Here is a 22,170-nt window from a genome sequence, read left to right on the forward strand (position 1 = left end):
TTAAAAATGTTTTTCCTGCCAAAGACCTGACATTTAATAAAGCTAGTTTAAGTTTGTTAAATACACTGGGTGTTTCTCAATCGCGAGTACGCTTGCTTGGTAGCACATGTCTGCCGAGCATCTTGCTTCAGAAGCGAGTCAAGAATACTTCCTGGCATTCGGAAAACGAAGAGTGGAACACGCTAGCAAGTGTGCAGGTGTGCGTCATATGAGAGGCCCCGCCTTACATCTTCAGCCACAGATTTGGGGAAATTGGTCCGTGCGCAAAGCATTGTGGGGATTTTAAGACCGCGGAGTCTACTCATGTGCAGCCTCGATATTTCTCCAAACGGAGTACGCCGGGCTCGGTAGATTTCCAAGTATGCTGGAGATTGGAACAGTACTTCGGCGGCACTCGATGACGTAGTATGCTTGAAATAGTGGCTCTGAAGCAGCTTTACTCGCGATTGAGAAACACCCATGATCAGTAAGATTTGTTGTGACAGCTGTGGCTGACATGGAATCACTGCTAAATTTGATAAACTCACACAAACGTTTGAGCACTTCCTGTTTCTAAGCTGATTCACTGCTCTTAATCCATTACCTATCAACACAGATATCGGCAAAGCTACTGGCAGGCAGGGCCCCGGCATGTCCTGGAGAGTGCCATACGCCCTTGAGCCTGGACCCAACACATATCAGTTAGAGTTTGTTGCGTTTTGTACACACACATCCTTATCAGGCTTCGGAGACCGCAGATGCTTTCTTGAAGGGGGGGGGGGGGGTGGTTGACGTAGGTAACCATATTTTCTTATTTATTTAACCTTTATTTAACCAGATAAAAAAGCATTGAGATAAAATCTAATTTTCAATGCTGACCTGGCCAAGAAGGCAGCAACGTTACACATAACACATAACACAAACATATAAAATACAGAGAACACAACTAAGAAAACAAAAGACGAAAAGCAGTCACTACATTGTGCACATTAGGACAGTAAGAAAGGTACACTACTTATTACTGCAAGAGCAGCTGGTAGTAAGGACTTCAGACAACTTCAATTTAAAACATGCTATTGAGACAAGTGCCCTCAGTTTTAGGCTTGATTGAAGGTCATTCCAAGACCAAGGACCATAATAAAAAAGACTCCTTTTTCCAGCCTCAGTCCGCACGGCAGGTACCTGGAACCGTATCCAGGCACTGGATATGAGGTTGTAAGAGTCACAAACTGGAGCAAATCTGGCACATATGTACAGTGGAAGCTTACCTAAAATGGCTTTATACATTAATAAAATCCAATGCTGCATCCTACGCATAGTAAGTGAGGACCATCCAGTTAGGCTATACAGTTTGCAATGATGAGTCCTATAGGGTGCATTTGATATATAACGCAATGCAGCATGGTAGAGTGGGTCAAGTTTGGTCAAAACAGTGGGACAGGCAAATCTATAAATGGTATCACCGTAGTCCAGCTGGGACAGGAATAAGCTAGAGACCAACCTTTTACGGGATGAAGTTGAAAAACAACATTTAAGTCCGAAAAGGAAGCCATGAGTGCATTTCAATTTCTTTGTTAGAACTTCAATATGGTGTTTAAAGTTCAGATTACTGTCCAACCAAAAGCCCAGATATTTGTAGGTATCGACAAACTCAACAGAGACGCCATAAAGGGTGTCAATGGAGAGGCAAGAGGACGCTGACTTGGGAGCAAAAAGCATTGCTTTGGTTTTCTTACTGTTCAATAGCAGTTTGGAATCAAGAAGTGCATGCTGCAGCGTGATAAAATCTGATTTTAAATTGGAAACGGCCATATCCAGAGAAGGAGCATAGGTAGAAAATTGCATCTGATTACAAATATTGTTTACATCTAATAAAAAGAGCAAGGGCCCCAAAATAGAGCCCTGTGGAACTCCCTTCTCCAAGGTTACAGGGTCAGAGACAGTACTACCCAACCTGACGCATTGAGTACGGTCGGTTAGATAACTCTGAAACCAGCAAATGGCATTATGACCGAAACGAGACACCAACATAACATTAGACATAATGTGGTGATCTACAGTGTCAAATGCTTTGGCTAGGTCAATAAACAATGCAACACAAACTGTTTTTTTATCCAAAGCAGCCTTAATATCGTCTAAGACTTTCAGACTGGCAGTCACAGTACTGTGCTTTGATCTGAATCCAGATTGCATAGGGTTAAGGATGTTGTGTGAATTTAAAAAAAGTTTTAGCTGAGTAGAAACTAGGGACTCAAGAATCTTTGATAGCACAGAAAGATTTGAGATAGGACAATAGTTATTCAACTCAGTGGGATCACCAGCTTTCAAGAGGGGCGATACCAGAGCTTGCTTCCACACAGCTGGCAGTGTGTGAGTGGACAGGGAGAGATTCAAAATATCAGTTACTGGCTGTGCTATAATCTGAGCTGCAATTTAAAAAAAGAACGGGTCGAGGCCGTCAGGCCCGGCAGACTTTTTAGGATCAATTGAGTGCAAACCCTGTAAGACTTCAGAGACCGAGAAATAAGCTAAATCAAAAACAGGGGAGTTCATCTCTTGACTAGGGCTGTGAGTACGACCATTTAGATTTTAGAGAGTCATGACTTTGCTCATCAAAAATGTGACCAGCCTTTTTGAAGTGAGCATTGAAAGCATTAGACATACCATCTGAATCTGAAATAAAAGAATCACTGACCTTCAGTTTTTGTGGGAAACTAGAAACCTTCTTGTTCTGAAGTGATTTAATTGTTTTCCAGAATTTGGAATGGTCATTAAAACAATCAGTGGTTAAGCTCAGATAGTAATCAGCTTTAGCTTTTTTAATAAGGGCTGAACATTTATTTCTGAGGACACGAAAAAGAAGCCAGTCATCACTAGTGTTAGACTTTCTAGCTAAGGACCATTGCTTATTTCGATCATGAATGAGATCAGATAGTTCTCTAGTAAACCATGGAGTGTTCCTATTCTTAACTCTGAATTTTCTAAGGGGGGCATGTCTATTAATAATCGATAAAAAGTGATCAATAAAAAATTGGACGGCAACATCGACAGATGGAATTAACGCTATGAAGTGCCATTTAACCTCCGCCAGATCGTGTAGGAAAGCCTGCTCAGAGAAGTGTTTGAAGCAGCGCCTGAGCACAATAAGGCCCTTGGCTTTGGGCAACTTACGCAAGCAATAGTGCAATGGTCACTGATATCATTAGGAAAAACACCAACAGACACATACTTATGAGCTGCATTTGTTAGAATGACATCTATAAGGGTATCGTTTTTGGGTTTGGCAGGGTTTATTCTAGTGGGACTATCAATAAGCTGAGTTAAGTTCAAAGAATCACAAACCTGCTTAAACTGTGAAGATTTATCACTCAACCAGTCCCAATTTAAATCACCCAATAATATGATTTCAGAAGAAAACATAGACAACAATTCAGTAAGGCTAGTAGTTGCATCCATGATGGCAGATGGAGGCCTAAAACAGCCAATAACAGTGAGAGGAGCATTTGCTATAGTTATTTGGACTGCTAGCAACTCAAATTGCCTTGGAATTGAAATTGAGTGAAGGACAGAGCACTGTAGTTCCTCAGCAGTGTATATTGCAACACCACCAGCTCTGCCCTTACGATCCGCTCTGAATACATGATATCCATCAATGTGAATAACAGTGTCATGACAGACGGTTTTAACCAGGTTTCAGAAACTACAACAATATCAGGCTTAGCAACTAAAAACCAGGTCTTGAAAACATCTAATTTGGGCACTAGGCTTCTAGCATTAACATGCAGAAAACCCAATCCTTGCCTACAGCTAAACTCATTCGGAGTTGGCAAATGCAGGTTTAACAAACCCGTATTACCGAACTGTTTTGTAATATCAGTTCTTATCGTGAGTATTTCTATGTTTGTTTGACTCCTTTATTTTCTACTTCTTGGCTATTTGCTAATGCCATTTTTATTTAGCAGCTTTAATCCTCCAGGCGATCCAAAGTGTGTTTGAATTTAAAAGGCGACAAAAGTACAGTACACATGTTGCAGTAGTTTATACAGTATTTCTGCAACTACTAAACACAATCCAAGTTACCTAATGAGTAGCTGATTGATTTTAGGTTATTTGCTCCTAACAATCATAGTTTACCAAAACATTTGAATGAAGCACTGCTTCTTTTAATTTAGCTTGTAGCATGTTTTATCATTGCCACTTTACAAAGAGGATTTCAATCCTATTTATTGTGGTGGTTAAGCACACTAACTTTCATCTGCATAGACATTGCAATATGTTAATATGTTAAGATGCTGTTGGTACCTGTACATGTGGATAGATATGTAAATTGTAATCCCTGTAATTGTTGCTGTATGATGTCCTTTTGTTGTTCTGTTGTTTATGTTTTTATGTCTTCATGTGGAACCTACTGCTGCAGGTCTCCCTTGAAAAAGAGATCAATGATCTCAATGGGATTTCACCTGGATAAATAAAGGTTTTGAATTGAATTGAATTGAATTAAAACGCAAGCAGATAATGTTTTTTGTCCCCAAAGCTGAAACTTTCATTAGTAAAGAAAGAGAAAGCAGGCATGTAGACTTATGTATTTGCAAGGTTTTCTGTTCAATTCAGGCAACCACAAGTTAAAAGACATTGAAGACAGGATGACATAAAATCATTCTTGCAAAGACTGGTGCAAATATTTGAGGTGCCCAGCAAAATGGATTTGCAGAGGCCCAAAAAGCAGATGGTTGACATGACACACATTAACATGGAATCATTATAAAAAATATTTTATCCACCCACTTTAACCTCAGTTTTTCATTACCTCCCTGAAATTACCACATTTAACATCTGTATGCGAACTTCCGTAGTGCTTGAGTCATGTTTCCCGCAATGGTCCGGATTTTGTAGTGAAATTCTAGTGGATTGTTTTGTTTGTCGTGGATCTTAAGTAGCTGCAGATGGACTGAGGTATTCCAGTGAAGACAGAAGTCTTGGAGAACCGTTTGACATCCTTCCCCTGGTGTTGAGAAAATGAGGTGAATCTTCCTCTGCTGGTGAGTGCTCTTCTAAACAAGGAGGTATCAGTCAGGCATGAGGGGGAAACACATTCTACTTGTGTGAACTTATAAGGATCATTGTAACCATAACTCTTAAATACATAACCGTAACAGCTCTATTTTACTGGACAGACAATTGGAGAAAAATGGAAATCCAACGATATTCACACCATACAATCTAACACTTGGATTAAAAAACATACTGTTATTTCTTGAACAATTTAAATACATATTGTGGATTGCAGCATTAAAATACAAGGTAACCACATTGCTCAAATTACCAGAGACAAAATTATATCAGCCTACATAATAATAAAATTGACTTTCTTTTTAAAGGAGACAGGAGTTGGGGTTTCTGATGTTTACTAGGCATGACAACCTGAAGGTGTTAGAGTCCACCACTAGAGGGCAAGCTCTACTAAAAGATCCCCCTAAGCAGAAAGAAGGACCATTTTCTGCTTTTTCTGAAGGTATTGTGTTCATCCTGTACCACAGACATGCAATTTGTATCATCTGTCATGTCCTTCAACTGTGTTTGATTGCAACAAATCTTGGCAATTGGTTTATCCTGACACCTTGCCTGAGCAGTATATATTTGACATGAACTGACCCATCATCAGGTTTAATAACTTCTATATCCAGACATTGTTATGCTACAGTCATAGACATACACACGGGCATACTCATCCACACACAGGCACACACACACAATTTCCTCTCTCCAGTGGCCCATAGACCTCCCTGACACCCCATTCTCTCTGAGTCTGGGCAGGCTGCCAGCACAACCCTCCCTCGCTCCCTCTCTCCCTCTCTCCCTCTCTCTCTTTTTCTCTCACTCTTTTGTACTAGATATCTCTCTGTCTCTCTCTCTCTCTCTGTTTCACTCACTCTCTGTGTATTCTGTACATACCAAGCCAAGCCTCTCAATGCTGCATTTACTGAAATAAGTGGCTTAGACATTTTCAGTGATGTCGCTGTTCCCAGACCTCCCTCTCTGTGGTGGACTCGCTCTGTGAGGCAGTGCAGCAGTCAGACGGCTCTGATGGCAGAGCGGGGCAGGTGCACTGAGCAAGAACAGCTACCAACATCACCTGTGGGGGGAATCTAGTACGAACGACAACAGAAAAAGGAAGAGGAGGAGCAGAGTCTTTGGAGAGCAGAGGTCTTGCCGTGTCTACAAACCCACCCAACCCTACTCTCTCTCATATGCACACACAGACACACTCTCCCCCTGCCTCTCCCTTCTTCCCTCCCTGTTTGTCTCCTCCACTGTCTGATGCTGGTGTGGTGAACAGCAGGACACTCAGCTGAGCTGCATGGAGGCACAGGGAGGGGCAGGGAGCCCAGGTAAAAGCCATTTTTTATTCTTTATTTTCTCTCTAGCATGGTTGTTTCTGAGTGTCTTTGTCTTTGGAATGATTTGTGGTCTGGATACCCTGTGTGTAGTAAGTTAGTGTCTTTTTATAATATTTGTGTGGACACTTTCTAAATGGGAGGACTGGATGATATTTGTCAGAAGAGCTGGTTTAAATCATATAACTACACTTTGGTGTTTGTGTTGTCAAAATTAAGTCACTGATATAGATAAGGTATAAACATAGCAGTGCACTATTTACTATGCTCTGTCCTTGGTCATTTCCCCTCTCCTATAGGATCCAGTTGTAGAGGGTTCATTTTACACTAAAGCTTCATGTTGAGTCTATTGCCCATCAGTACTGGTCTTTTTATATCCACACACTGAAGGTCAACCATGCAAAAGCTGGACTGAAATACAAATTGTAGTACAATAGTGGATGGCTGTGGCCTTTGTGTAAAGACCATCCAGAGACGCCTGTGCTGTTTGGTAGCTCTGCACAATGCCTCACTATTGCACTGTAACATCTAAACAGTCAAAGGGTTGCAAATGTAACTGTGCTTGTATACATAGTAGGCTGAGTATTGGAATGTATCTGAGTTCCTATTTGAAGTACAGTCTATAAATATGACAATATCATTATAACATGAGCTTTGATACATTAATATACATGTATATCATACTATGAGGCAAAGCCATAAAAGGGTCGTTTATTTGTCAGCAGATTACATTAGTTGCATCTGAACCAGCAGGGTGCATTCAAGCACTATTAAAATGATGCTTTATTACTCTGTTCTACCTCAAGGGTAAAATAATGTCTCTGCAGCCACTATAAGTTGCAATTTGGACAGATATAATGGGTAATGTTATCTTCCTGCTATGGCTCTGTTCCACCAATCATTGTTTACAGACAGTATCCAACCACTACTTGTTCTTGCTGAGGGCCAGAATTACCTGCCCATGACAAATTGGGAGATTATTTCTTCATTACGATGATATTGAATTAGAGTGAACAACATTATTATGATGTATCAGAGGAATGGGTCACTAAGTGGGACTTGTGAAGTGCAGTTTTTGTTTTATGGCTGCTCTGTGCCAACAGCCACATAATTTAAGCCTATAGCTGTGAGGATAATATTTTGGAATACGCACCAAAACACTATAAACTGAGACTGAATGTTGGGGTCTACGTATCCCTAACTTCTGCACAGTAATTCGGTCATCAATGTTAAGAGATCTTTTTAGAAATTCTAAATCCAGAGTATATATACTCTGGATTTAGAATTTCTAAAAGATATATAGTAAAACAATAAATGCATCCAATTACTTTAAAGTACAGAAGATGAAGAGCAATCATCAAGTTAAATGCTCTTGTGAAAATGGTGTTGAGAGAGGATGGTAATTCCTCCTGCCTGCGTTACAAACAGCGATTGATTTATTGAACCAGGACACTGGGTTTGATTAAACCTTTGGCAAATGTTCACTACATAATTTTCATCCTCCATCTCTCTCCTTTTCTTTTCCTCTCTCTGTCTGTCTGTCCGTCTGTCTGTCTGTCCGTCTGTCTGTCTGTCCGTCTGTCTGTCTGTCTGTCTGTCTGTCTGTCTGTCTGTCTGTCTGTCTGTCTGTCTGTCTGTCTGTCTGTCTGTCTGTCTGTCTGTCTGTGTGTCTGTCTGATGTCTAGAGTTAGCTGATTCACAGACAGTCACGGCTAGACAGGGTCTGCATAAACTTCTATTTCTTGATTTTTATTCTAACTTCTTCCCAGCCGCTTTCGCAGGTGGCGGCTCAATCAGGCAATCTGTGTAAACTTGTCCTCCTTTACACGCAGATTGTATTCTGACTTTCTTGAAAGATCTGTTTTTTCTGTCACATAACAAACATCCTTACTGAGAGCCAATCTCATCTCCATCAAAATATAAAACATTTAGCCATACATGAAGAAGTATATTTACACACGCATTTGTCTTAGATGGTAGGTGTATCTGTGGCTAAAAATGTAAACATGTCTTTATGTGATATGCAGTAAAGTTGTGTGTATTCTATATTTCCTTATGAAACACAAATAGATTATTACAAGTTTTTTTTAATAATCCACTGCAACTCCAACAGCCCTCTACTCTTCCAATCCAATTTTAGAGTTAATGGATCAAATTAGCTTTGGTGGAGGGACGGAGGATAAACTGCCTTAAGGCAATGGAAGTCCTGCTTTTTTCTACTATGGATATTTGCTGAAGAAGGTGATGGTAATGGAATCCAAAGCTGCTCGTAGATAGTCTAAATATTGAACAAACATTTCATTATAACAGCAGAGGTAACTTTATAGCCTTTCAGTTTCTGTGGCTTCTCGCTGGGGAAATTAATCAATAGAATGCAATGAACACTGCTTCTCAGAGTAAAAGCTGAATCCATCTTGTTCTGGCTTAGCTTTCGGTGAAACTGAAATGTGAAATTCAACTGTCTAAGAGCATACTGCAGGAAGAAATATCTACCAGCAGCCATCTGGTGAGGCCCATCAGAAATCTGCTATACTCCCACACTTCTTTCCATCAGATCTACATGTTATTAGAAAAAAAAGCCATCCTGCCATGTTGCTAAATGTTGCTCCATACACAGTTTTCAGTTTTGATTTATAAAAACTCTATTCTATAATAAATCCAACATGCTTGATTTGTTGTAACCACCAAATCACATGAGCCTCCTGCAATTTGTCTATAGTCGATGTTGCAATTTCAATTTCTGTATTATTTCAGTTAAATTAAAAGCTTTTCTGTTCTCCTCTCCTAACCTCACTGAGTCTCATCACAGTCTCACTCCACTTTAGCTGTGTCAAACAGACGAACTGAGTTTGTGCATACTCCTGCATTTGAAGGGATTCTATTTTAGGTGCTATCTATTTTTAAGACTTTGTTAATAGCCTGTGTGAACTTGTTTTCCAATTTTGAATGGATGTGTTGGTTTCAAAAGCATGGCCAGGCTGTCAGAATGCATATTGTTTATAGAAACATTAAAATGACAATTATGTAACAACTATAACAACAGGCAAGTTAACCAATCTTCTTTCAATGAATCACATATCTATACAACATACAACACTGTGTTTTCACATGCACACAAAGATGTAAACAGAAATGCATACAGGATTGACAAAAGACATAGGAAAAGATGATTGGTGACGCAGTTAGTTATCTGAGAATTAATGTCAATTTAATTTAGTAATTGACTGGGAAAATGTAATATTGGGTAAACGTGGAGGACAAATACGGAACATTATTTAAACAGTGGGTCCAAAATTGCCTCTTCTTAGTGCTTAGGATCACTAAACCCATATCTTCCCCTTCATTGTCCCAAATCAGTTTTCTTGGAGCTTAATCTGAGATCTACAGAGCAATAACCCAGTATATCTAAAGATATCCTTTATTAAAAATTTAAAAACCTATCAACATATCTATCTTTTTGTTCTCTTGGCTCCCTCTGACTATCTGTTCTGTGCCTATGTGTGCCGATAGATCCCAACAAAGACATCCAGAAGCTGCTGAAGCCCTCCAGCTCCGGTGACATATCCAAGGAGTTGTTCCACCACCCAGGGGAGGAGGAGGAGGGCAGCCTGTTGGGGCACACTGCAAGCCTCCTGCACATCGCTGAGAAAAGACGTGAGTACCCAGGGAAGTGCAGGGTATTGAGAAGTCAATATTCAGAATGTGAAACAGTGATGAACATTTATTGTTGCATAATAGTGTAATTATGGGTGGAAATGCTCTGAGCAAGATATTTGATCGATACATTTGTTTCCAACAAATGTTGAATAAAGATGACAGAAGACACCCTGCTTCTGTTAAAGAGTGTCTTCTCAGAGGCAGTCACTACTGGATCGATGTGCAGTAAAATGGAGTAACACATAATGAATTCCCCATAAAGCTATCTCCTACAACATGTCAGGTATCTTATTCTGGTCTATTTACATCCTCATCCAATAGAGTTCAGGTGGATCTGCTCCAAACTATAAACCCACTGAGTTAGTGCTGCCTATTTCAGGTTTTCTAGTCCCACATTCTCAAAGACCACTGCAGCTCAGTCTGAGTTGAAAGGACTCATTGTGCATCAGTCCCTCACAGAAGCTGCCCTGTACGTGCCAGACTCATAGCCCAGGCACAGAGGCAGATACTGGGGCTGCACGGGTGACAAGGGAACCTTTATCTGCTTCACCAACCAAACACTTTTTCAGAGAGGCCACTCATCCAGGAGCTAATGTCTGTGTCTCGACGTGACCCACTAACTAACCGTGCCACCTGACAGGTCAGCTGATAGTTTGTGTGGCATAGAGAAAGAAAGAACAGATCCCATCCTGAGAAAACATTTAATCAAAATGATCATGCCTGTTGATCAGACATTTTAAAAAGAGTGCGTGCTCTAAAATATATTTTTCATTTAAGTTTGTTGTCCACAAAGCCACATTGCAGCTTCTTATTTAATGACACGGAAAGCCATTCCTCCCTAGTGCTGCAGTTTTATTTCCATAAAGACAGACTATAGTTCATCTTCAACATTTATTTTTAGACCTTGAGCAAACAGCCTCCCTTAAAAAGAGGTTTATGAGAAGAGCAAGTTTGAGTTGTTTGCAACTGCAAGTAAAGTTGAAGTCAAAATCATGTAGAAAAAAAGTGGGATTCACAAACTTTCCTTCCACTTGATTTAAATCTTTAAATAAACTCATGTCAGGGTAAACCATGCATTATTCATCAAACATTTCAGCAGGGTGTTGTAAAATCATGTTTTTCTTTAAAACTGTTATGACATTTTCAAATTGATGGATTCGCTGTTAGAAATCAGTGCTTGTTTACCTGTCAGCGGTTGATTGGCAAACAATGCAACAGAAAATAACTGTACAAGTGAGGATGGCTGCATGCTCAGTCGCTGTGAGGAGAAAATAACCCACGAGCAACAGATGCAGGAGAACATGTTTTTTTGGCATTGCTTGTTTATTATACTGTCTCATACCGTAGTCCTTTCTCAATCTTCTCCACTCAATCAAAGCCTAGATGTCAGTACAAGCTTCTCGGATTTGAAAAATGACCTCAGAGCCCTGATGTGCCAGTAGAGAGAGGGAGGGGATTACATGTTTTCAGCATGCAAGGCACATTCCCTTTGCTCCCTTATCCCTTCTCCCAAATGTTAACCCCTCCCTCATACCCATCCTCCCTATTCTTTGTTCCATCCGTTGAATCTAACGGATGAATGAACTAACTGAACTAAATGAAAGGAATCCTTTTGATAGATTATTAAATTGACAGCATGCTGCAGACACTTATTTGTCTTGCTGTGATATTCTAAATTAAAGGAGAAAATGCTTTTATTTTTCAGTGAATTGATGGTACCTTTATTTCTGACATTTTAATTTGAACTACAAAGGCATGAATTCATAAGTGTGGTATCAAGCAAATGATGAAAAATATGCCAGAAAGGAGTTGAAACAGATCAGACGACACACATTTGACTGTATGGGCCAACAGACTGTAGCTTGCTGTGAGAAAAAGGCAGTCTTCTTTTAAATCATCTGCTTTAGGCACAAAGTCCCCTTTTTTGGTCTCAGTGTGAATTCTCTATTGTCAGTCTTCTCCACTGCCGTCGCAAAGCCCTCCTGATTGGCTTTTGAGATGGAGGCAGTTGTTTCAGTGTGTCTGCCTGGAAGAAAGAACGCACTGATCAATTATTTAAAGAAAAAGGGTGTGGGAGAGGAACAAAGAAGATGGGGAAGATGAGGTTAAAAACAAGCAAAGCAGAATGTGAATAACCTTTTAACCAACTGAAGAAAATGGCAGAAACTAATGCAGGGATTTCTTTTTATAATGCCTTCCTTCCGCAAAATACTTTCTCTTTTATTCCCCTATTATTCTTTAACATTTCCCTTTCTTATAGCTTCACTTCTCTTTTTCCCAGCATCCACCCTCTCCCTCGTTTCCCTTCATATTCCCCTCTTTAATAACATCCCCGCCACCAGTTTCTTCACTCTCCCTGGAAAGGGGGTCAAAAAGAGTGATAGCTATTTGCAGGCACCTCACAGCCTGAGAGGAAAGCAAATATATTTAAAAACACAGTCAAAAAGCAAGTGATGAGAAATAAGAAAGAAATAGAAAAAGGCAGGTTCTATGTGATTCTTGTCAACCAGTAATTGCTTAATGCAGTGTTTCTCCAATGAATATATTCAACTACTATCAGACAGCAGAGTGATGTGAATGTTGTCTGCTGCTTTTCTTTGCTGCTGTTTAATTGTGGTGGTAATGGAAACTGTTGAGCTTTACCCTTTGATGAAGTGACTTATAAGACAATTATATTATTGTACTGTAAAGGAGTAATGTGACGTCAAGCCTCAGGCAGCTATTTTCACATTCCTGTATGAAAGTTGCATGTAATCAATAATCTGGCCATTTGTGAGCTAAGACGTACAGTAAGCAGCGGGGAGAAGCTAAAAGTCCCATAGGTGGTCTCTTTTTAAGTGTTAAAACCTTCTACATTCAAAATGGGAATGGCTAATAGCATAAATAATTATACTATACTAAAAAGGATTAGTTCTGATATGCTTTTTAATCGTCCTAAAGTCTAAAATTATACAAATAACACCTCTATTTCTCTCTTTCTGCATCTCTTATGGTCTTCCTTCAGTCTTTTCTTTTCTTGAGTTACTGTGGGGCTTTTATATGCTGGCCACTAACTTTTTAAATATTCATGCATATCATATCTGCCTGGGTCTTGGCCGACATGTGACCTAGTCCTGTATGTAAACATGACGGAAAAACTGACTGTACATTTGGAGTAGAGCAGAAGGTTTGTAAAATAAAGGACAGGGGACATTGGTCTTGGGGTTTCATCCCCTTGAACATAGTCTTACTACATTTTCATTGCTCATATCCTTATTTGCATTCTCTCAAATCACTGCTTACTTATGTTATATTCATTGTGTCTCCCGGTATTTATGATATTGAGTGTTTTTATTAACTATCGCATCACCAGCCACTGCTCCAGCGTGATGATCAGTCTTCTTTATATTAATATGTGCTTAAGCAGGATGCAGGGAATTAGATTCAACAGTAGCAGCAGGAGAGTGGGTTTTGCCTCTTCAACCTACAGCCTTGTCTAAACAGCCTGGAAAACAGCAGGGGAACAACATGGGACAATAACAGCTTTCAACCTGTCACATAACCCATCGTTTTCTCCACAAAGTCACGCCCACAAACAATTAGTGAAGTGTTTAATTCAGTCTTGACGTTGCATGGCAGACAGGCATCCACTGATTCATAAGGAAATACAAACACACCTGCCTCAGTGCTGTCTCCAAACATCTTTCTCACTATAATGGCAGATTAGTTCAGCTCTATTACACAGGGATATGTTCCTAACTCGAGCGATGCTGAGACAAGCAGATGCTGTTGGACCCTCGCTAGGATTTATGTATGTAATACAGAGTCTTTGAATACATTTGTCTTCCATCACATTACCATATGAGGTTTGAGGTCAGCCTGTTTGGAATGCTGAGCCTCACACGTTGATTTAAATGTGACCCCGTGAAGCAGCAGTGACTCCTGCCTGTCGAGGAATTTTGTGCAGAAATGAACAGGTGCAACACACCCAGGGGAAAGATGGAGATCACAATGTGTTAAAGACTGGCTATTTTCATCTCCTTGGCTCTTGTTTCAATTATTCTCTGACTGCATTAACACACAGGTGTAGAGTGGGGAGCTCTGAGGCATATTCAAGTCATCTACTGTGAGAAATATGACTGAAGTACAGAGACTTATCCTTGCAAGAGATGTAGGCGAATGAAAGAGTACAATTGTTCTTTGTTGGAAATAGATTTTACAATGCTGTGAGCCATCTATTGATCTGATTATGAGAACAATGAAGATGCAAGAGTGTTGCATGATGGGCGGAGGAGCTCTGTGTAGAATATATGCGGTACTTCATTTATTTTTCTTTATTCTACACTCTCAGCAGAAAAACTAGTGGATCATTTTCATCTCTCATCCTCCCTCTAGATTAAAAGTATGCCTCTTTCTCCCTGTGCCTCACAGAACCACTGAGTAGTGTGTCTTCTTTGGAGGTGCACTTTGACCTCCTGGATCTGACTGAGCTGACGGACATGTCCGACCAGGAGCTGGCTGAAGTTTTTGCTGACTCTGACGAGGAGACCCACAACGAGTCCCCAGCAGGTAAGGCCTGCTGAAAAATGATATGTATATGGTTTTACAATAAACACAGATAATGCGTGCGTGCGTGCGTGCGTGCGTGCGTGCGTGCGTGCGTGCGTGCGTGCGTGCGTGCGTGCGTGCGTGCGTGCGTGCGTGCGTGCGTGCGTGTGTGTGTGTTAGCTGGACGGTATTTTACATCATGCTGATCAGTAATGATTTTAAATGTTGAGTGACTCCCTTCAGGGACTCCTTGGAAACACATTGCAGTGTCTCGATAAATTCCCCTAAAGGTTTGACTGCCTTTTCTACATTGTTCCATCCTTTCTGATTCTCATGTAAAACTGTTTTATTTCAAGTCTGTCAAAAAATGTCAACTAGGAACTCCGTCATTCTGGAAAGCAGTAATAAAGAAGACATTGTTTTGTTGAGCGTCATGCACAATTGTATATTAAAGAGCAGACCCTGCATGTGTGTCACCCAGCAGGTACTGTACAGCATAAACACTAAGTCGTCTTTCTCCCCTGATGCGCAAGAGGAAGCACAAAATCTTTGCCCATGTTTTATTTATGACCTGAGAGCCTCATCCTGCATGCGGACAGTGAACTCTCTCTTCAGCATGCACACAGGATTTCAAGGTAGCATAAGATTTAAAGGTCTCTCGACGTCATTTAAACAATGTATTAGAAGTATTTTATATTCTGACCATGGACTGTGCCCTTCAAAAAGCAAGAAGAAATGTTCTTGATAAAAATGTCATACTTTCGATTGTGACACTTTCATCGACTGAGGGCGAAACCAATTATTCTACTTTGTCTGAGAATACATTAAAGGTTCAAAACAGATATTCATCACTCTGGGGACAATGACATTAAAAGAACTAAATGGACTTCACAGTTTGAATCCACAGAAGGACAGTGCTTGACTGATTTTGGGTCATCAGCCGTACTTCCAGACAGACATCTTAAAATGTTAATAATCTGGGTTTTCCTCATACTTTTCTACATGCTTCTGTCACTCTTATTTTCTCTTATATGTCTCACTTAGCATATATTCCTTTCACAGCATTATCTCACTTCTTTTTTTATGTTTTTTTTCTAATGTATCATATCGCGGCACAGCGTTAAGTGTGAGTTATGGTCCCAATGGGCCATCTGTGCTATATGCTGCTGTCTGCAGCTCCACTGCCAATTATTTAAATTAAAGTAGCAGAGGCGCATTTATGACTTCAAAGACCTACGTTCTTTGTTTCTTAGTAAAACCTTGTGCATTGAGCGTAGTCTCTGCTAGTACAAGTACAACAATAAAACAAAAACATGACCAGATAAATGCCATAATGTTTCTTTACAGACAGAGTTACAGATCATATGGATCTACGTAAAACTGCATTAAAACATGTGTTTGCCTGCGTAGGGGCAGCTGAAACAGGTTGTGAACGCAACATTGATATGCTATATCCTTAAGTATTGTGAACAGCTACTTTTACACATCCTGGTGTTATGGAGCGACATTATTATTCATAGGGAGTTGTGCTTCTGGCCTCCTGATTAATGTTAGTCCTATATATATCTTCTTTTTAGCCATTTGATGGAAATATCTGTCTCTTTAGCTGCTAAATGCCCCTGTATTTTCACCTGCTTGCTAACTGTTTCCGTCTGCTGTTTGATGCTTCACACTTTAGACTGTTTAGTGACTTTGCAGCACTGCAGTCTTTTAACTATGACATTCAACTGTCTTAAATAAAACATCTTAATGACTATGCTTCCTTTCAAAAGTGAAATCAAGTCATTTATAGCATTGTTCTACTGGGGAAACACAATTAATCCAAAAGTAATTTCATTCATTATTTCAGATTAGATGCATCATTAGAAATCACATTATGCAATGATTAATTCATTTCAGTTCAGTGTGGTTAATGATGATAGCTCAAAATGTTTTACAGCTTCTCATATGCAAACATAATTAAATACCAAAAACATAAACCTATAAAACAAGTTGGTAAACTATACTTATATGCCATACATATTGTCCTTCCTAAATGTTTTAAACACATGTTCACACAGCCGAGCAGAATCCGGCCTCAGCTGCTCTCAACAGCCCAGAAGCTTTTAGTCCAAGGCCTTGCAAAGCCGGACATCCGCTGCTCTGCTCTTATCAAGCTGAAGACCTGCTGTCAGGAGGCGTGCAGCTGTAATGATGTTAACTGATTTCATTTACATAGCCTCCGTTGCGAGAGATAAAAGAAAATCCTACAATGATTAAATGTTTCCACTCTCAGACTGACATATTCAGATGATTGATCTCTTCTTATTGTTAGTTAATACAATTGTCAACCTCACAATGAGCAGCGTGTGTCATTTCCTGTTGTATTTTTACCAACATTAACCTTGAATACAAATAAATCAGCCACCTGAAAAGTGGCAAACCTATTTTTCTCCTCCAAGAAAGTCTTTAACCTTTTCGACATGAGATCTATCAGTGCCTCTCTTCAGCGCTCCCGCTTCTACCTCTGAGCTGTCTCACTCAGACACAATCCTCCTCTCGTTCACCCTTTGTCTCTTAGCTTGTCTCCATCCCTCACTCCCAATCTCTGTCTCCATGTCTGCCTCTTTCATGGCTTGTATATGAAAGTATAAAAATCCCAGACAGATGTGGCAACAACGTTTGCTATAGAAAATCTTCAGGCTGATACTCAAGCAAAACACTTTTAGAAAATCATATGATCACAAAAGACATGAAAGACACAGCTCTATACAATTAGCTTTCTGGAATGAGGCTATTTCAATTGCAGACGTTTGATGCTGTGATCATTTTGAGTCACATATACAATAGGACGCTAATGCTTGATTTGTGCATTTGATTTCTGCTGTCGTTGCCCCTTCATATTTTTTCCTTTGAAAAATTCAAGCATCCTCATTATGAAAATACACTTCTCGTAATTCTCCAGCAATCTAAAGTAGCAACATGATATATTTCACACAAGAACATCTATCCTCCCATACAGATACTGGGCTGTTCAGACAATGGCAGTGGGTGGGTGTGTGTGTGTGAGAAAGGATTTATGCAAACAGCGATGCACAATTGGACGATGGATTGATCCATAAATCCCAGCTGTTCTGTTACATCTGAATTCCTGGATCTCGTTAAATCCTCAGCAATTATTCAGCCTTTTTCTTTCATGCAAGGATTTATGAGTTTCGGTAAGTCATCAGTGTGTTCAGGGCGGGGGCTGTTGAAAAATGTTTGATTTCAATAGTTTTTGTCAAAGGTTGCAATGCAAATGTGGTAGAATTGAGCTGTGCTGTGTGAGCATTATTCTCTATGGGAAACTGCTGAGTGTGTGCCAGTGCGTTGAGGGCATGTAGGAGTTGAGGGAGAGGTTAAAGGAAGAGGAGAGGAGACAAATGGGTGAGCGAGTTCATGCTAAATGTAGGTTCTTCCTGAATTATTCACTTTTCCCTGCTGGGAACAATGCCTGGTCCTTAAAAGCCTTTACACTATCATAATATGTCGTACTCTGAGTTACTACACTAGCACATTATTTATAGATGCTTGTCTCTTGTTTGTTTTGTTTACCATGCTGTCTTTCTTCCATTTGTCCATTCCCATCTTCCTCTCTCCGGAGTTTGAGCAGACGACATTTCAGAATATTAATAAGCAGTGTGTTTTTGTATGGTTGATTTGAGTCGTGTTTGAGAACGGGAGTTTGTTTGAAGGATTTGGCTGAGGATTTGTTGACAAGTAGACGTGCGAAGTGATGCAGAAAAGGGGAAACAGAAACATAAATGTATTGTCCATATAGTGTTTCTTAACTAACAGTTTATACGTGTTGTGTGGTACATAGCAGATCAATCGACTTGAAACACAACACACCTGCATAAGAGGGGCACACCCTAATGATCAGTTTACAATCTGCTGTCAAACCCCTGCAGGGATGTCACTGCTTGGATTGTGGCCACAAGTGAAGCATGTATGAAATGTTAGCCTGTAGGGTGTCAGCTTCCTATCTTGTGTAATTCAGTTGTTATTTATCCATTTATCCTTTAGGACCACAAGACCAATTTTAATAAATCCTCTATAAAAGCTCCTTTGAATGTTAAACTTACTGCCTTTGGGGCTGCTTTGGCTTTTAACCTTTGACAAATAGACATGCCCCAATTCACCAACACTCATAAAACAAGTATTGTTTACCTAGTTGGGTTTAATAAGGAGGTCTTTGTCACACACTCTGCATGTGCGCTTGTGCACATATGAACGGAAAATGTAACGGTTGTTTTCCTGTGCCTAAATGTTTTCTGTAGGAGAGTCTAGTGTCTAAGAAACATTGAGTTATGCAGCAACACGCTGACTGAAAAATCAAATGGCTTCTATCCAGCAGCACAGGAGGAGTACAGTGCAGTACGCCATCGCTCCGGGTACTCTGACTGCAAGAGAGCGAGAGAGTAAAAAGGAAAATATGTGTGTTGTGTGACATGACGTCACCTCTCAGGTGTGCAAACATTTCTCTTAGTGTGTTCCAATTATTTTCCTGAATGTATGTTCATCAGGGGTAAAAACAGGTCAACAAAAATCTGAAAGTATTCAAGGAATGGAAAATTGTTATTCCTGGTTAAAACAGATTAGACACACATAAATGTAATCACACAACCGATCAAGCAGGTGATCGTGGCATTGCTGACGCCTCCGTGCTGCTGAGGAGGTTGTTGTCCCTCATTAAAATCCAGTGGAGACGCCATCAATCTTTTTAGATCAATACGCCTTTTCTTCCTCCCTCTTTTCCCTCTCTCCTCGTCTGTCAGTCTCTAATGTGTGTGAGGTTATGGGTGTAGCTTCAGGGAGATATATGAGCCAGGTTCCCAGTGTGACCTTCCAGAGCCCCAACATTAGACTGGGAAGTGTGAATAGAGCAAGTCACAGCTTCCCCTGTCGTCTTTCTGTTCTCCTGACAGGTTGGACATCACCACCAAGTGGTGTAAAGCGGCAACGGCAACGACAACAAAACTGAACAAATAAATATTTGTATTTTATAACATTTGTATTATTAAAACATTTGTTATAGTACTTATGTGTTTACTGGATTTTACAAAGCGAAAGCAGCTTTTGGTTTGAGGAATGCTTTTGGAGATCATAATCAAAATTAGATTCTTTTTTTAAAGTTTCTTATCCAATCTAAGCATTATGACACTTTCACAGCTTGTAATCTCGCATTTACAAGAACCTGTTGCCTATCTAGAAATAGCTGGCATGTACAGTGTGTGTGTGTGTGTGTGTGTGTGTGTGTGTGTGTGTGTGTGTGTGTGTGTGTGTGTGTGTGTGTGTGTGTGTGTGTGTGTGTGTGTGTGTGTGCGTGTGCGTGTGCGTGTGCGTGTGCGTGTGCGTGTGTGTGTGCGCACATGCAGAGTGTGTAGGTATGCTATAGACGAGGGGTGTCACTTTTTTCACTGAGGGCCACATACAGAAAAATATAGGAAGGGCTGGGCCACTCACTAGAGGTTTATTTCTTCATAAGTTCTGTTATAAATTGGTAAAGTCAATCCAATGTAGGTAAATCAATCTTGATACTTGAAAATGCTGTCATAAAAAAACCTCTCACAGCTCTCCAGAGGGTTTAATTAATTTTGTTGGCAGCTCATTCCTTAAAACTAAACATTGGGCCTATTAACACATGAATACTGTGTTATATATTTGAACATATATATTTAAGAAGTACAATATAAGACAAGCAGAAGTTTATTATACTTAAGTCATTATACCTTTTAAATTTGCTGATGGTTGGGAGAAACCAACTTTATCTGTAAGGTATCTGTTGCAGTTAAGTTATATTACTTTGAAATATGTCATCAGCCGGTGTTAAGCTGTATACTGACGCCAAGTACCATTACATTGTATTATAAAGTTATAGTTATGTGCAAGCTGACAGAATTAGGAAATGATTTCCTTCTGTCTGCTTCCATATTAGTATCTTCCAGACTCAGGATGCCTGTTAGTAACTTCATTGTAACTTCATTGTGTGTTTGGTCCCCAGGTTCCCACCAGCCTGTACTGCCCAGAGGAGGGTACATGCGCTCTCCCTCGTGGACACGCTGCAGCAGAGTTGAACACCCGCGGGAGAGGAAGCATCACAGCGACTCGGACACCGCAGAGCCCTTAATGAAGCTGGAGAGGCCGAAGCAGCCGTGACATCTGACGGGAAACAGCAAAGAGAGAAAACCCAGAGCCAGAAAGAAAGAAAGAAAGAAAGAAAGACACCGCCAGAGCAGAACAACAAAGCGGACCAAATCTGCCCCTGCACACTCACACAACGTTAACAGTGTTCAGGATGAGCTCTGGACAAGCTCTGTACTCCAACATGTTGAGATGTGCAATACACACACCCCCCCTCTCCTCTCTCCCTCTCTCTACACATAATAATAATTGTGATTTTCATCAAAGGGTTCTTAATGCACTCTGGACTGACATACAATTGTAATCTTTGTTTTTGGATGACAGACAGGGTATGAGGTCGGCAGAATAACAGCACCTCCATCCTCACAGCCTCTCAGGGTGTGAAATAGCCTGGACAGTTTGATTTGGTTCCTAAATTGTGTCCTAAGCGTGTGCCTAGTCATTTCATGGTGAATTTCAGACTTTGGGATTCAAATTGAATGACCAGGATATGATTAGACACACAAATCAATAGCTGTTCAAAATGAAATATCTTGCTAAGGCTATCACTTAAGAAGTGTGACAGGGTATTTCTGTTGCCTGCAATAAAGGTAACTTGATCAGTGGAAGTAGATGTCAGTAAGGCCTCGCTCTTTATATCCACCATACCTTCTTCATCTTAGTGAAGAATGTGTATTGTTGTTATTATGATTGCCTAAATAAAATGTTTTGCACTTCTCTCACTGAATTGTAAAATAGTGCCCCCCAGAATTATTGGCATTTGGTACAGATGATAGAACAGGTTAACAAAAATAAGTAACAAGTTATATGCAAAACAATGGTCCAACCATATGTTTAAATAAATCCCATTTTTATTATTTCAGAGTGCTGGAGTAATTAGAGTTGGTTCTTTAAAGTTTGAGGATGCATTAACTTGATGGGTGAAGCAGTTAGAAATAAAGGGAGAATTGCATCAGGTGGACTTCAGTGAACTTTGCATGAATGCCAAAAACACAATAAAGTGCCAACAATTTTGTAATTATCTTTTGAAAGATTTCTTTCCACTCATGATGCAATATTTCACATATTTTAAAGAAAGGGTTATAGCTGATTACTTGATGCATTTATTTGACGTTTAGCTTGTCTATACCGGGAGTGCCAATAATTCTGAATACTGTGGCAAGATGGATCAAATGACACTGGGATGATGGAAGAATAAATAAAAGTCATCAAAAAGAACATTTTCTCCTGTCATTTACTAACTACACTTTGAGTGCAGCCCCATTTGGTACTGTGTGGCAACCCCTAACATTTTAACACAACAGCAACGGCAACTGTAGATGGTGTTTTCACAAAAATATCTATTAAGACAAAGGCTAACAAAGGTATGTTCTGCAAAAGAGAAAGCACACTGGTTGCTCAAACTTTAAGTAATATCTAAACATTTATTTTAGGTATTTCTAATGGGATT

At 40.0% G+C, this 22,170-nt stretch overlaps 1 protein-coding gene across 1 annotated transcript; it reads left to right on the forward strand.

The window, feature by feature from the left end:
* Nucleotides 1-5,955: 5,955 nt before the first annotated feature.
* Nucleotides 5,956-21,938, forward strand: dbndd1 (dysbindin domain containing 1). Its single transcript, XM_034116145.1, has 4 exons — nt 5,956-6,368; nt 9,885-10,028; nt 14,442-14,579; nt 20,581-21,938. The coding sequence occupies exons 1-4, from the start codon at nt 6,338-6,340 to the stop codon at nt 20,733-20,735; spliced, it is 468 nt and encodes a 155-aa protein (XP_033972036.1). The 5' UTR covers nt 5,956-6,337; the 3' UTR covers nt 20,736-21,938.
* Nucleotides 21,939-22,170: the final 232 nt, after the last annotated feature.

This window comes from Trematomus bernacchii, unplaced genomic scaffold, assembly GCF_902827165.1.
Source record: "Trematomus bernacchii unplaced genomic scaffold, fTreBer1.1, whole genome shotgun sequence".
NCBI lineage: Eukaryota > Metazoa > Chordata > Actinopteri > Perciformes > Nototheniidae > Trematomus > Trematomus bernacchii.

What these genes read in the sequence shown, in the direction of transcription:
- dbndd1 (XM_034116145.1), top strand. Translation starts at nt 6,338, where the DNA reads ATGGAGGCACAGGGAGGGGCAGGGAGCCCAG. An exon ending in GGGAGGGGCAGGGAGCCCAG is followed by an intron (nt 6,369 to 9,884) that starts GTAAAAGCCATT and finishes GTGTGCCGATAG; the next exon opens with ATCCCAACAAAGACATCCAG. An exon ending in CCACAACGAGTCCCCAGCAG is followed by an intron (nt 14,580 to 20,580) that starts GTAAGGCCTGCT and finishes TTTGGTCCCCAG; the next exon opens with GTTCCCACCAGCCTGTACTG.